At 41.7% G+C, this 15,622-nt stretch overlaps 1 protein-coding gene across 1 annotated transcript in view; it reads right to left on the reverse strand.

The window, feature by feature from the left end:
- The window catches only part of SOX6 (SRY-box transcription factor 6), an 802,914-nt gene that overhangs the window by 758,259 nt on the left and 29,033 nt on the right, over window positions 1-15,622 (reverse strand). Inside the window, exon 2 of the mRNA XM_030201055.1 lies at window positions 8,702-8,942. Within this exon, the coding sequence (XP_030056915.1) occupies window positions 8,702-8,938 (237 nt within the window). The 5' untranslated portion in view covers window positions 8,939-8,942. The remainder of the gene's footprint in view (window positions 1-8,701; window positions 8,943-15,622) is intronic.

The raw sequence follows: 15,622 nt of genomic DNA on the forward strand, positions 1-15,622 counted from the left end.
AATCAGGCTTGTTTCCAATAATGGATTTTTCTGGATAATTTAATTTATATATGTGACCATCTCTGGGAAAAGATGACATTAAAAGGTGACTAAAGTAGCAGATCCAAAATGTTGAGAATGGCTGATTTTTCATGTAATGAGTCTATAAGGAGTCTGAAAAAGTTACATATTTTAACTTCTGTAACTATTTTATTTTTTCACATAAAAGGATGGGGTTTCTACTGTTGTGTAACAAATTGTTTGCGCTAACAGAATTCATTAAAACTTCATTTTTTGTTTCTGGTGACTTTAGTTGCCGTTTCCCAGAGATGGTTACATATAATGAAAGTTTTCTGATAAAAGAATTTCAAATAAAGGGAATTTCATTTTACAGATTATGGAACATATGAAGCCAACCAACTTTCAGATAATAGACAGTTTTCCAGATGATTTATCCTCAGCTGCTACCTCTCATTCTTTCCAAATAAAGGAACTTTGCGTATTAAGGCTCCTGTTTACTAAGCCACGCTAGAGGCGTGTTACCATTTTTAGTGCACGCTAAACATTAGTACGCGCTGTGTAGACACCCATAATATTCCTACGGGTGTCTATACGGTTAGTGTGTTCTAAAAATGTTAGTGCACCTTAGTGAACAGGGCCCTACGTGCTCTACTGCATCTATTTCTATTCAGGGAAAAAACTAACATTTTCATTGGACAGACATGTGAAGGGCAATTCTATAAATGGTACACAAAATTGCATGCCATTCCAAGATGCACGAACAACTAAATTAGCCAACGAGCCAATTAGCACCAATAATTGGGTGCTAATCAATTAATATTATTATTATTATTTGGTACATTTGTATCCCACATTTTCCCACCTTTTGCAGGCTCAATGTGGCTTACATATAACCGTTAATGGTGTTAGCAGATTACGGTTTGAACAAATACATAGTATGAATGAATATTACTACTACTACTAATAGTGATATTGTGGTATAAAGAGGTATATGTATGGTAGGAAAAAGTTGGGGGGAACATAGAGAGGGAAAGGGGGAAGAAGAGTCAGGTAATGTCCGTTGCAGTCTTTGGTTATGTTATGTCGCAAGTGACCGGTATTTTTATGTTGGGTCCGTGGGGTATGCTCTTCTGAACAGGTCTGTCTTTAGTGCTTTCCGAAAATTTAGGTGGTCAAGCGTAGTTTTTACTGCTTTTGGCAATGTGTTCCATAGTTGTGCGTTTAGGTAGGAAAAGCTGGTTGCATAGGTGGATTTGTATTTGAGTCCTTTGCTGCTTGGGTAGTGGAGGTTTAGATATGATCATGAAGATTTTGTGGAGTTTCTGGTTGGCAGGTCGATGAGGTCTGTCATGTATTCCGGTGCCTCGCCATAAATAATTTTGTGAACAGTCATGCAGATTTTGAAAGTGATGCGTTCTTTGATTGGTAGACAGTGCAATTTTTCTCTGAGTGGTTTGGCACTGTCAAAATGTGTTTTTCCAAATATAAGCCTGGCTGCTGTATTTTGGATGGTCTGAAGTTTCTTTATGATTTGATCCTTGCATCCCGCATAGATTCCAATACAGTAATCTGCGTGGCTTAATACCATGGACTGTACCAGGTTACAAAATATTTCCCTCGGGAAGAATGGTTTTACGCGTTTGAGTTTCCACATTGAGAAAAACATTTTCTTCATGATGGATTTCGCTTGGGTCTCTAGTGATAGGTTACGGTCGATTGTTACTCTGAGAATATTCAGGCTATCTGAGACAGGGAAGGTGTATCCTGGGGTGTTAATGTTTGTGGGTTTGTATGTATTGTATTGGGATGAGATGAGATGATGAGACAGTGTGTTTTTTCTGTATTGAGTTTTAGTTGGAATGCATTTGCCCATGAGTTCATGATGTTTAAGCTTAGTTTGATTTCGTTGGTGATTTCTGCCAGATCATGTTTGTATGGGATGTATAATGTAACGTCATCAGCATAGATAAATGGGCTGAGGCCTTGGGTGGATAGGGCCTTGGCTAGTGGAGTCATCATGAGGTTGAAGAGGATTAGTGATAGTGGTGATCCTTGCGGTACTCCACAGCCTGGTTTCCATGCTGACGATATGTCGATTTCACTTGATATGTTCTTGTGGTTAGAAAGCCCTTAATCCAATTCAGAGTGCCACTACTGATTCCGAAGTATTCTAGGATTCTTAGCAGTATGTTATGGTTAACCATGTCAAATGCACTTGACATGTCAAATTGGAGGAGGAGAATGCTCTTGCCTATTGCTATTTCCTGCTTGAATTTGGTTAGGAGAGCGAGTAGTACTGTTTCGGTGCTGGTTAGGGGTTGAAATCCTGACTGTGACTCATGTAGTATAGTGAATTTGTTTATGTAGTCATTGAGTTGTTTGGTCACCAGTCCTTCCATGAGTTTGACTACTAATGGGATAGAAGCTACTGGGTGGTAGTTGGTAATTTCGTTTGTTTTTTCCTTAATGTCTTTTGGTATTGGGGTGAGCAGGATGTTGCCTTTTTCTTGAGGGTATATACCCTGTTGTAGCATGAAGTTTAAGTGGGATGTAAGATCTATTATGAAGTGTTGGGTGGCAGATCGTTTTAGGTAGCTGGGGCAGATGTCCAGTTGACAGTAGCTGTTTGAGTATTGTTTAATCGCCTGGGTAACTGTGTCGGCGGTGAGTAGAGCGAAATTGGACCATATTCGGTCAGCAGGGTATTCACCAGGGGTTGGGTCTAGACCATTAATGAAGTTTTCTATGTCCATGTTGTTCTGAGGTAGGGTTTTGCGTAGGTTTATGATTTTTTCATTGAAATATTTAGCAAGGCTGTCTGCAGATGGGATGTCAGTATTGGTTGTGGTAACCGGTGTTGTGTCTAGTAGTTTGTTCACGAGATGGTATAGTTTCTTTGTGTTTTTGTAGTCCAGCCCAATTATTGGTGTTAATTGGCAATAGTTTGGATCTGTGCGTGTATCTTGCTAGGCGCTATTCTATAAAGATCCGTGGGCAAATCTAGTGTGCAACTCAAAAGGAGGTGTGGCTACGGGAAGCACATGGGAGGGTCAGGGGTATTCACCAAAGATGCAAGCAGTATTACTGAATAGCAGAGATCTGCGCCTAACTTATGCACCCATGATTTGCACCTGATTTCATGCCCGAAGTTGAGCATGGATCCTGGCCATCCTGGATTGCCTTTTATAGAATACTGCTCAGTGCCAATTTTTTTCAGCACCATTTAGTCCATACTGTAGAAGACTATAGAGGTCTCTTTTCAGATATTCTCTACAGAAATAACATAAGAATTGCCATACTGGTTTGGACTGCAGGTCTATCTAGCCCAGTATCCTGTTTCCAACAGTGGTCAATCCAGGTCACAAGTACCTGGAAGAATCCCAAACAGCAGCAAGATTCCATGCTACCGACCCCAGGGATAACTAGTGGCTTTCTCCATGTCTACCTTAATAGCAGTTTATGGACTTTAACTCCATGATTTTGTCCAAAACTTTCTTAAACCCAGATACGATAACTACTTTTACCATTTCCTCTAGCAACAAATTCCAGAGCTTAAGTATTTATTGAGTGAAAAAATATTTTCTTCTATTTGTTTTAAAAGTATTACCATGTAACTTCATGAAGTGTCCCCTAGTCCAGGCCTACTCAACCCAGTCCTTAGGGCACACAAAGTCCCATCTGTTTTTCTGGATATCCAAAATGGATACGCATGAGACAGATTTGCATACCAAGGAGGAAGTGCATGCCAGTCTATCTCATGCATATTCATGGTGGATATCCTGAAAACTCAATGGGACTTGGTGTACCCCAAGGACTGGGTTGAGAAGTCATGCCCTTGTCTTTGTACTTTTTCAAAGAATAAACAATCGTTTCATGTTTACCCATTCTACTCTACTCCGGATATTGTAGACGTCTATAATATCCCTCCTCAGCCATCTCTTCTCTAAGCTAAAGAGTCCTAACCATAGGCGCCCGGTATCGAAGGCTTGGGGAGGCTAAGCCTCCCCAGCCGCAGCGAGCCGGCTCCTCCCCCTCCCTCCGGATCCAGTCCCGGTCCCTCACGTTACCGACCTGACTCTTCCATCTTCGGAGCTGTCAGCGCTAACTCTCCCCCGCTGTGCTGGCGCTGCCGGCGTTCGCGCTTTAAAAATGGCCACCGAGACTTCTAATGAAGTCTTGGAGGCCGCCCTGTAAGTCTCGGTAGCCATTTTGAAGCATGAACGCCGGCAGCGCCAGCGCAGCGGGGTAGAGTTAGCGCTGACAGCTCAGAAGAGTCAGGTCGGTGACGTGAGTGGACCGGATCTGGAGGGAGGAGGGAGGAATTCGCCGAACAACTCGGGAGGGGGTGGCAGGGGAGAGAAGGGAGTCGCTGGGCATTTGTGGAAGGAGGGGAGAGAAGGGTCGCTGCGTATAATGGGTGCATGCAGGGCAGGGGAGAGGAGGATCACTGCTGGCCATGGGTGGGTGGATGGAGGGCAGGGGAAGGAGGGTCACCGGGTATGGGTGCATGCAGGGCAGGGGAGAGGAGGATCACTACTGGACATGGGTGTATGGAGGGCAGGGGAGAGTAGGGTTGCTGTGTATGGGTGCTTGCACGGCAGGGGGAGAGAAGGGTCACTGGACATGGGTGGATGGAGAGCAGGGGAGAGGAGGGGAGAGAGAAAAATGCTGGACATGGATGGAGGGGAGGGAAGAGTGAGGAAGGAGATGAGATGAGGGAAAAGAAAGAGAGGAGAAAAACTGCACATGGATGAAGAAAATAGGCAGAAGCTGAGGACCAGAAATGAAGAAGAAAGGAGGAAAGGAAAGAAAGAAATGGAAAGGAAGCCCTGGAAACGGAGTTAAGAGGACAGATAGCAGCAGAATCGGATACTGGGCCAGCATGATCAGAAAAACAGTCACCAGACAACAAAGGTAGAAAAAAAATCATTTTATTTTCATTATAGTGTTTGGAATATGTCCACTTTGAGAATCAGGTGCTCAACATTAAAAGTTTATATTTATTTACTTATTTATGGCATTTTATCCCACATTAAACATGAATTAGGGTGTTTTGTGGCTCTACATCAGAATTGTGATATTATGATCCCTTGTTTATATTGTTGACGGTCTACATTTTCCGTATGGGTGGTATATTGGTGTATTAGGTTCTGCCCAGTGTAATATTTATGTAAGGTTCTGAGTGTGTTTTTGCACAAAATTGTGCATATTATTTTGAAGTTGAGCGATTGTGGTTAGTATATGCTTTGAGCAACCACTTTATTCTTTGACATATGATACATATCTAATATCTATATTTAATAAAAGGTATTGTGACTTTTATTTTTATTTATTTATTTTTTCTGTGTGTTATCAGACAATTATGGATTTAAGCTCCACCCCTGGCCCCACCCCTATCCCCGCCCCCTTTAGCCTCCCCAAACAGTTGGGCCACCGACCGCCTATGGTCCTAACCTCTTAAGCCTTTCCTCATATGCAAGGAGTTACAGCCCCATAATCATTTTGATCACCCTTCTTTGTACATTTTCTAATTCTGCTACAGTGGTGGAAATAAGTATTTGATCCCTTGCTGATTTTGTAAGTTTGCCCACTGACAAAGACATGAGCAGCCCATAATTGAAGGGTAGGTTATTGGTAACAGTGAGAGATAGCACATCACAAATTAAATCCGGAAAATCACATTGTGGAAAGTATATGAATTTATTTGCATTCTGCAGAGGGAAATAAGTATTTGATCCCCCACCAACCAGTAAGAGATCTGGCCCCTACAGACCAGGTAGATGCTCCAAATCAACTCGTTACCTGCATGACAGACAGCTGTCGGCAATGGTCACCTGTATGAAAGACACCTGTCCACAGACTCAGTGAATCAGTCAGACTCTAACCTCTACAAAATGGCCAAGAGCAAGGAGCTGTCTAAGGATGTCAGGGACAAGATCATACACCTGCACAAGGCTGGAATGGGCTACAAAACCATCAGTAAGACGCTGGGCGAGAAGGAGACAACTGTTGGTGCCATAGTAAGAAAATGGAAGAAGTACAAAATGACTGTCAATCGACAAAGATCTGGGGCTCCACGCAAAATCTCACCTCGTGGGGTATCCTTGATCATGAGGAAGGTTAGAAATCAGCCTACAACTACAAGGGGGGAACTTGTCAATGATCTCAAGGCAGCTGGGACCACTGTCACCACGAAAACCATTGGTAACACATTACGACATAACGGATTGCAATCCTGCAGTGCCCGCAAGGTCCCCCTGCTCCGGAAGGCACATGTGACGGCCCGTCTGAAGTTTGCCAGTGAACACCTGGATGATGCCGAGAGTGATTGGGAGAAGGTGCTGTGGTCAGATGAGCCAAAATTTGAGCTCTTTGGCATGAACTCAACTCGCGGTGTTTGGAGGAAGAGAAATGCTGCCTATGACCCAAAGAACACCGTCCCCACTGTCAAGCATGGAGGTGGAAATGTTATGTTTTGGGGGTGTTTCTCTGCTAAGGGCACAGGACTACTTCACCGCATCAATGGGAGAATGGATGGGATCATGTACCGTACAATTCTGAGTGACAACCTCCTTCCCTCCGCCAGGGCCTTAAAAATGGGTCGTGGCTGGGTCTTCCAGCACGACAATGACCCAAAACATACAGCCAAGGCAACAAAGGAGTGGCTCAGGAAGAAGCACATTAGGGTCATGGAGTGGCCTAGCCAGTCACCAGACCTTAATCCCATTGAAAACTTATGGAGGGAGCTGAAGCTGCGAGTTGCCAAGCGACAGCCCAGAACTCTTAATGATTTAGAGATGATCTGCAAAGAGGAGTGGACCAAAATTCCTCCTGACATGTGTGCAAACCTCATCATCAACTACAGAAGACGTCTGACCGCTGTGCTTGCCAACAAGGGTTTTGCCACCAAGTATTAGGTCTTGTTTGCCAGAGGGATTAAATACTTATTTCCCTCTGCAGAATGCAAATAAATTCATATACTTTCCACAATGTGATTTTCCGGATTTAATTTGTGATGTGCTATCTCTCACTGTTACCAATAACCTACCCTTCAATTATGGGCTGCTCATGTCTTTGTCAGTGGGCAAACTTACAAAATCAGCAAGGGATCAAATACTTATTTCCACCACTGTATGTCTTTTTTGAGATCTGGAGACCAGATACTCAAGATAAGGTTTCACCAAAGAACAATACAGAGGCATTATAATATTGTTTTATTTTCTGTCCCTTTCCTAATAATTCCTAACATTCTGCTTTTTGGCTGCTGCCATACATTGAACAAAAGATTTAAATGAATTGTCCATGATGACATCTAGACCCTTTTCTTGGGTGATGACTCCTAATGTGGAACCTAGCATCATGTGGCAATGATTTAAATTATTCTTCCCAATGTGATTCACTGTGCACTTGTCCACATTAAATTTTATCTGCCATTTGGATGTCCACTCTTCCAATCTCTTAAGGTCCTCCTACAATTTCCTATATATGGTCTCTGAAGCTCATTTCCAACATCATCCTTTCTTACATTGATCTAATAAAAGGTCACCATAGCTGTCAATGAATCTGATTTCTCAGAGTTTTGAGCTGAACCTGCCATGTATTTACAAGCACAGGTAGTTGCATATTTTCTTGAGTAATAAGGAGAAGATATTTCTTTTCCATATTAAAATATATCACCTACTATTATAGCATTGGAATGAATTGGATGGTTACCTCTGGTTACTCCCACACTTTCTTTTGTGGAATGCTGTGCATTCTAGAATACAGCATAATGATCAGAGACAGATATTAGAAACCTGGAGAATCACGTCAGAACGCACTTCAGCAAATCATTTCATTTCCATTGTTTCTACTCATTTTATCCAAATCTCCCCAGGAGTTTCTATAGGTTGCCCAAATCTGGACACCCAGTTTTGGGCACAGATCCCTGATCTGCACATAACAATTATTAGCAAGCACTTAATTGGCAGTAATTAGGAGTTACCACAAGGATCTGCCCTACACCCTAAAATATGTGTGGCCTAAATTTCACAGCACACAATTCTAAAGGGGGTGTGGCCATTGGAGGGGCATAGGTGGCTCAACAGCATTCCCAGGATTTAGGCACAATGTTATAGAGTACCTGGATTTGTGTGCCTAACAGTTGTGTGCTAGCCTTTGGCAGGTGTAAGTTACCACGCCCTAATTTAGGCCCAACATGTATACTAAGCTAGTATTCTATAATACTAGCTTAGTGCAGATCATCCTGGCACCTAAATTTGGGTGCCATTTATTGAATCTAGCATTCTGTATCTATAGAAAAAAAAAACCTTTGGAAAACAAGATTTGGGCTAGAGCTCTTTTATTTCAAGTGCTTTGTAGCCATGTGATTTCTCTTCAAGAGTGCTACACAAGTAATATTATCTAAACCAGGGGTGGGCAACCTCGGTCCTCGAGAGCCACTACCCAGTTGTTTTTTCAGAATTTCCCCAAAGAATATGCATGAGATCTTTTTGCATGCACTGCCTCCATTGTATGCAAACAATCTCATGCATATTGTGTGTGAAAATTCTGGAACCCTGACTGGGTTCCAGCCCACAAGAACCAAAGTTGCCCACCCCTGATCTAAACTAATAGGTAAACTATCCATAATATCTCAAAGAACGGGTAAGGCAAACAACAACAAATACATATTCTTTTGGCGCCATGATATGTGGCTTACCATTCTATGCTGGGTGGAAATCACACTGTCCCAGTCAACGTCTGCTTGGATGGTGGTGACGAGGGTAGATAGCTCCTCAGAGTGAGGTTTGTTGTGCATTATGGTATGGAGCGGCAGATGGGTGGCCATGTGCTGATCGCTGCCCTCTTCCTTGTCTCTTGATACCAAGTCCTGGGTCATCGCTTCATCTCCATCAGCAGCACAGGCAAATGGAGAGACAGCTTGCTTGGAAGACATTCTTCTACATAAATAAAAAGAGAAACATTTATTAATTAAATTGATGATTAGTAATTGAAATGGATCTGACACACAAATATCCAGAAATTAAAGGGGTATATTATTTGAAATACAGTACTGTGAAGGCTCTCTAGAATAATTTATAGTTTAGCTACAGTTTAGAGTGGAGGAGTAGCCTAGTGGTTAGTGCAGTGGACTTTAATCCTGGGGAGCTGAGTTCAATTCCCACTGCAGCTCCTTGTGACTCTGGGCAAGTCACTTAACCCTCCATTGTTCCTGGTACAAAAATAAGTACCTGAATATATGTAAACCACTTTGAATGTAATTGCAAAAACCTCAGAAAGGCAGTATATCAAGTCCCATTTCCCTTTCCCTTTAGTTGATTTTCAGTTTACTTGTACCACTATGGTGAACAAGCCAATCCTATATAATAAAAAGCACCTCCAACGTTCTGAAGCTCAGAAAGTGAAGCCTTGAAGCATTCGTGCTCCTGCTGCATCCATCTCCTGAATTGACGTAACCTACTTCCATGTATGTTACACACAGCTCTGACCAACCGCACGCTACCAGCACGAGGCCCCGCCCCTGCCGCACTCACTGCCACGCCACACAGGCAGCAGTGAGGTAGAAGGTGGTAGGCGGGTTTCAGCGATGTCACGGCTTTGTACAACAGGAATACTGGGAATTGTGGGCTGTGTACGCACGGGTTGCTGGCGTCCCTGTGCAGTTCTTTATGACCTCACTGGCACTACCTGCGTGGGAGCAGCACATTTTCGGCGACCGCAGGTAAGGTAAGCAGCCTGTCAGTGCTCCGGTCTTTGCAGGGAGTAGAGGCCGGGGTACCTACCATATGACCCGCGCGTGGAAATAGGGCCTTTGCAGTGCAATGCTTGCATGCTTTTATGCTGCTATTAGCATGTGATGTCAGACTTCTCTTACAGTATAAAAGTCATGGGTGTAGTGGCCAGCCTTTGTAATTGCATGAGTGTTGTGCATCTCAAAAGCTGTGGGGTGATCCTATGTGTACGGGGATCCGAGGCTGCTCCAGTCGCACACACTCTCATTCTCACACACTCTCTCTCTCTCTCACAGACACAATCGTACCCAGTCTCACTCTCTCTCTGTCACACACACATACTCGCAAATCCACTCTCTCTCACACAGTCACACTCACACACACTCTCTCAAACATACACACTCCAAGGAAAACCTTGCTAGCGCCCGTTTCATTTGTGTCAGAAATGGGCCTTTTTTACTAGTGTTAAATAATCAGTAAGAAATATAACATCAAACTAACACTCCTTAATTTACCGTATCAGCTAAAAATCAATGTTAAGAAGTTTTGCATCTGCCATTTAAAAGACCTACAAGACCCATTTGACTAGCTGTGAGGGTCACAGCCAATCACAGTTCCCAGCTTCATACATTTCATACATCTAGTTCCTCTTTCAGCACTATCCAATCAGCAACTGAGGAAGCAGTAAGTATATATGAAATATTAAAGCTGGGATGTCATCCGGGCTTGTGATTGACTCAATTGTGACAATTAGCTGCTATGAGCTAGTTTTCTTATTAGTAAATTTTCAAAAGATATTCTTAGGGGCCATTTTACTAAAGCATGTTAAAGTGTAGCACAGAGTTTAGTATGCACTAACAGCTAACGCACACACATGCTTACCAATTTTTAAGTGTTTTTAGGTAGGACTGCATTTCGATTAGAATTTTAATTGTGATTAATCACGTGATTAAAGGTATAGGGCCCCCCCCCCCCCCCCCCCCACTGCAGCTCCTTGTGACTCTAGACAAATCACTTAACTCTTCATTGCCCAGAGTCACAAGGAGCTACAGTGGGAAATAAATAAATAAATGATATACCTTTAATCGTGCAATTAATTGCAATTACAAATTTTAATCAAAATGTAGTAACATAAAGAATAAAAAGTCATGAAAAGATAAGAAATACAAAATACAAATTGAAAAATTACAAATTCAAGAATTTAAAACAACATGCAGAACAGCTATAAACAGCCTTATAGTTTTCACAGTCTACTTCAGAAATGCAAGACTATTTTTAAGGCTGCCATGTGCTAAGTTATGCTTTAAGGGAACTTTGTTTTAGGGGGAAGAAATAGGTGGGCATAGGTGAAGAATGAGTATGGAGAGGGTACAGCAATTAACACCCTGCATTTACCATGCGTTAACCATCTAAGGTGTAGTTAGCGTGGGACCACTTACCACTTCTTAAATGCCTCCATGCTAACTTCAACCTGATTACAACATGCTAATGCAGAGGTAGGCAACCTAGCTATGCCCCTGATAGAAAGTCTGAAGAGTCTGATAGTCTTTGGTTTATATATAAACATTGAGGGGCCCATTTACTAAGCTGCGGTAAAATGTGGCCTGTGCTAGTGTGGGTGCGTGAAATTGGTGCACGCTGGGCCATTTTTTACTGTGGCAGGTAAAAAGGCCTTTGTTAAATGGGGAAGTAAATGGCCGTGCACTACTTTTAAAAGTACTAATAAACTATTAAAAGTAGCGCATGGCTATTTACTGCCTGAGCCCTTCTCACCACCTATTTACTTGGCAGTTTGGGCACCTGCACTACTCGGAGATTGGGTGGCAGAGCCGGTGGGGGGGGCGGGGCTGGTGGTTGGGAGGCGGGGCTAGTGCTGGGCAGACTTCTACGGTCTATGCCGTGAGGATGGCAGATACTAATCAAGGTCAGGTATACACAAAAGGTAGCACATATGAGTTTATCTTGTTGGGCAGACTGGATGGACCGTGCAGGTCTTTCTCTGCCGTCATCTACTATGTTACTATCGGGCTCATTTTCAAAGCACTTAGCCTCCCAAAGTTCCATAGAAACCTATGGAACTTAGCCTCCCAAAGTGCTTTGAAAATATGCCTCTATTTGGGCCAAATTTGGCCTGCCATTGAATTTTATGCAGTACATAAGACCATGGGAAGTATACCCAGAAAATGTTATTAATCAGAGTTTTGGAGATTTTAAATACTGTATTTCACAAATATTTTCAGATCAGCCACTTTAGCAGTTTGTTTCCATCATTTTTAGTTAAGTTTTTACTTCTTTATTTAGTTATCACAGAAGGTCTATGGCGCGCTGTGCATTTTTGGTTCTCGTGTTATGTAAAGTTGCAGCCCACTAGGGACAGTACTGACATTAATGCGGCTGTCTATGTATAAAGTTGCCCACCCCTGCACTAATGCAAGTGTTAAAACATGACCTGCAGTGGAAAATTCTGGGCATGCCCCAGTAGTTCCTATGTTACAGTTGCAGCTACCAAGTGTTAATTTTCTCTGTTAAGCCTCAGTAACTGCTAAATCTAATGTGTTTTATAAAGGACCACTAAGTTAATATTGGTTAGCATTCCACCGTTCAATAATAATCTATATAGGACTATCAGTTAACAATGGGGTCCTTTTATACTACGACACGCTAAAAAGTGACCAGCGCTGCTGTGAGTGCATGGTTTTCCCGTGTGCTACAGCCATTTTTAGTGCAGCAGTAAAATGGCCGCATTTGGAGTTTTTTTGTAATGACCATGTGCTAATTTCCTCATTAGCATGTCGCCATTACCGCCAGAAGTCCTTAATGCCACCTATTTTGGAGACAGTAAGGGCTCCTGTGCTAGTCCCGCACTAATCAGGTAGTGCAAGGTAATGTGCCTGCATACCCGATTAGTGCAGGCATGTCTACTCTCTACCCCCCAGACATGCCTCCTGCGCTAGAAAATAAAAAAATCGTGCAGGATTAGCACGCACTAAGCAGAACACCACCATGGGAAGCCTCAGTGCATCCTGCAGTAGTGTTCTTTTATTGCACAGTAGGTCCATGGTAGGCCTACTGTGCCTTAAAAAAAGGGCCTCCCCAAAATAAAACATGAACATGGAATGTCCCTCTACATATGGCCTTGTTACAAAACAATATTTTGGATTACTATTTCCTCTTTTCATTGGAAATCATTTTGTCTGTTCATTTTCTCCATTCCTTCACTGCTTGAACTTATTCCAAATTCTGTTTTCTTTTTTTATTTCACAATTAATTTATTGCTTCTATTTCTAGACTTTTGGGTTGAGTAAATGGGTGGTCCTCCCATTAGAATAATAACCAACATTTTGTAACATTTCTCCAGTGAGGTCACTTTTCAGCTGCTTGTGTTTTGTCCTTGCATTTTTGATATATCAGTGGAAACTTCTAGAGGTGTCTGAATTAAACCAGCCTACAGTAATCTCATTTATTTAGATCATAACGAGGCTTTCCAGTTCTAAGAGAAAAAGGAATGAAAGGTTCCATGGGATGAAAAGTTAGGCAGCTATGTTTTGTATACTGCGCTGCTGTTTTTCTAATGAAATTGCAGTGTAGTAAATAAATCATAAGCCATCTATGTGGGCCACAGCTAGGATAATCAGATAGCTTCGTTTTGACAAGACAGGCAGAACCAGTCTTGCTTTTACCCTATCATATGTCTGTACTGATGGCTCTGATTATGCTGATAAAGGAGACCTACATATCCAAGCATGTGATGGAATAAGAAAAGGACTCAGTGAGACTGTCCTGGTAAAATAAGTGCAGTTTGCCAACTAGTCATAGACCTGCTCTCCAACTAAGCTTTACTGCAAAGATTGAAGCCTACAATTTGCATACAGAGCTGGTTAGAGAAGGGTGCTGCAAAAGAGCCAGTTGGAAAGTTTGCTAAGTATAAGTAAGACAAGAGGCTTTGCATGATAAATGAAAAAGTCCCTGGGGGAACATCTTAGCCAAGTAATGACATTTTATAGTAGCACTTATTCACTAGCCTATTTCAGCACTGGAAGGAGTTCCCTAGGAAGCTGCATCCTGCTTCCTATAATCTATTGAGTGATTGCAAGCATCACAGTTCTCCCTAGTAAGAGCTTTAAGGGATGACTAAAGTGCGAGGATTTCTGAAACAGAAAAATAAATAGAACTGCAGAATAAAAAAAGCTTTTTTTAATTAAGAATTTGAATCAAGGACAAGTCATAGTCATATTCTAAAGACACAGATTGTGCAATGCAAGATGGTTGAAAACTTTTTGCTGGAGTTTGTAATAAGTTTACAGTACCTTTCCTCCAAAAATATTTTTTTAAACCCATCGTATTACTAAGAGAATGAGATCTCCACCTTAATTGCTCTTTAGAATTAATTGATTTCATACCATTTCTTACAAAATGCACAAATCAGTTAACATATGAAACCACACAAGCATTTTTCAAATTAGCAAATCATTAACTTGCTAGTACTGTTTCTACAGAAATAAATACTGATTAAAGGGGCTAGAAATCTGAGACTAACAGTTAAAATTACAAATCTGTCACATGCTTTCATGAATATTACAGTGAAGGAAATATCAGGTGCAAAAAAATAATTAAGTTAATTCCAATTTAAACAGTAGTTTTTATGTAGCAGCCCATGTTTCACATAGGATTTAACAGCTAATGTTACATTTCTCACAATTAATGAGGGGGCTCGGATATAGTATCCTACAATGAAAAAAATTAATATAAGATCAGCTAATCTAATTATGTGCAGTTCTCAATAAGAGTATTATGAGCTTCCTGAAAAGAATTGGAACATATTAAAATGTCCATAGTATACAGACCTATGTGCTTGAATTTACATTCAGTGTAAGTGCACGTCAATCACTGTCCTTCATTAGCACAGAGGGACCTTCCTAGAAAGGACTGATTCAGCTCCAAATCCATTGAAAGTTACAGAAGTTTCCCAAGTCAGTCCTGGAGTACCCCCTTGCCAGTCAGGTTTTCAGGATATCCACAATGAATATACATGAGATTTACTTGCATAAACTGCCTCCACTGTATACATATTCATTGTGGATATCCTGAAAAACTGACTGGCAAGGGGGTACTCCAGGACCGACTTTGGAAACACCAAGGGGTCCTTTTACAAAGGCACACTAGCATTTTTAGTGTGCCCTAAATGCTAGAGATGCCCGCAGAAATATATGGGCGTCTCTAACGTTTAGCGCGTACTTATTTTTAGCGCACACTAAAAATGCTAACGTGCCTTTGTAAAAGGACCCCTGAGCTATAAAGACCAGACATTGAGGTACAAGTTTAAGCAGTAGGTAGCAAAAAATTCTAAATATTATGGCAAACAGCCTGCAAATTGGTTTTTCTGGGCAATTTGAAACAGTGCATCTTTAGCCTGAAGTCTTCGATACAGCAGCTTTTTTAAAGGTAATAAAATTCAATGTTGAAAAAAAAACTGTAGATGCATAAAGAAGAGTGTGATTTTATTTCTACTGCAAGGCTAAATTTAAAACCCCATAACACCTTCTGCATAAGTCTTTGTTGGCACCTTTTTTCCTGTACAATATTTTCCCTTTGAGAAGTTGCAAGAAATAAAACCTTGGAGAAACTGATGCAGAAATGTCTAAATTGTGCAAGGAAAACACTATGTCAGGCTTTTTTGAACCGTTGTTTTTTAAATTGGACTGCAGGAGTGGGAACCTAAGGAATGTGACCGGAAAATACCTGTAAAAGGATAAGCAAGCCATTTTAGAAGCATCTACAAGCAGAAGCGGTGGCATTTACATGTGTAGATGGCATACACGTGTACCGGGTGATTTCAGAAAGCCACTATTTCTGCGTATAGATGACTGGGACAAGCGTACCTACATTTC

This window comes from Microcaecilia unicolor, chromosome 4 (assembly GCF_901765095.1).
Source record: "Microcaecilia unicolor chromosome 4, aMicUni1.1, whole genome shotgun sequence".
NCBI classification, from domain to species: Eukaryota; Metazoa; Chordata; class Amphibia; order Gymnophiona; family Siphonopidae; genus Microcaecilia; species Microcaecilia unicolor.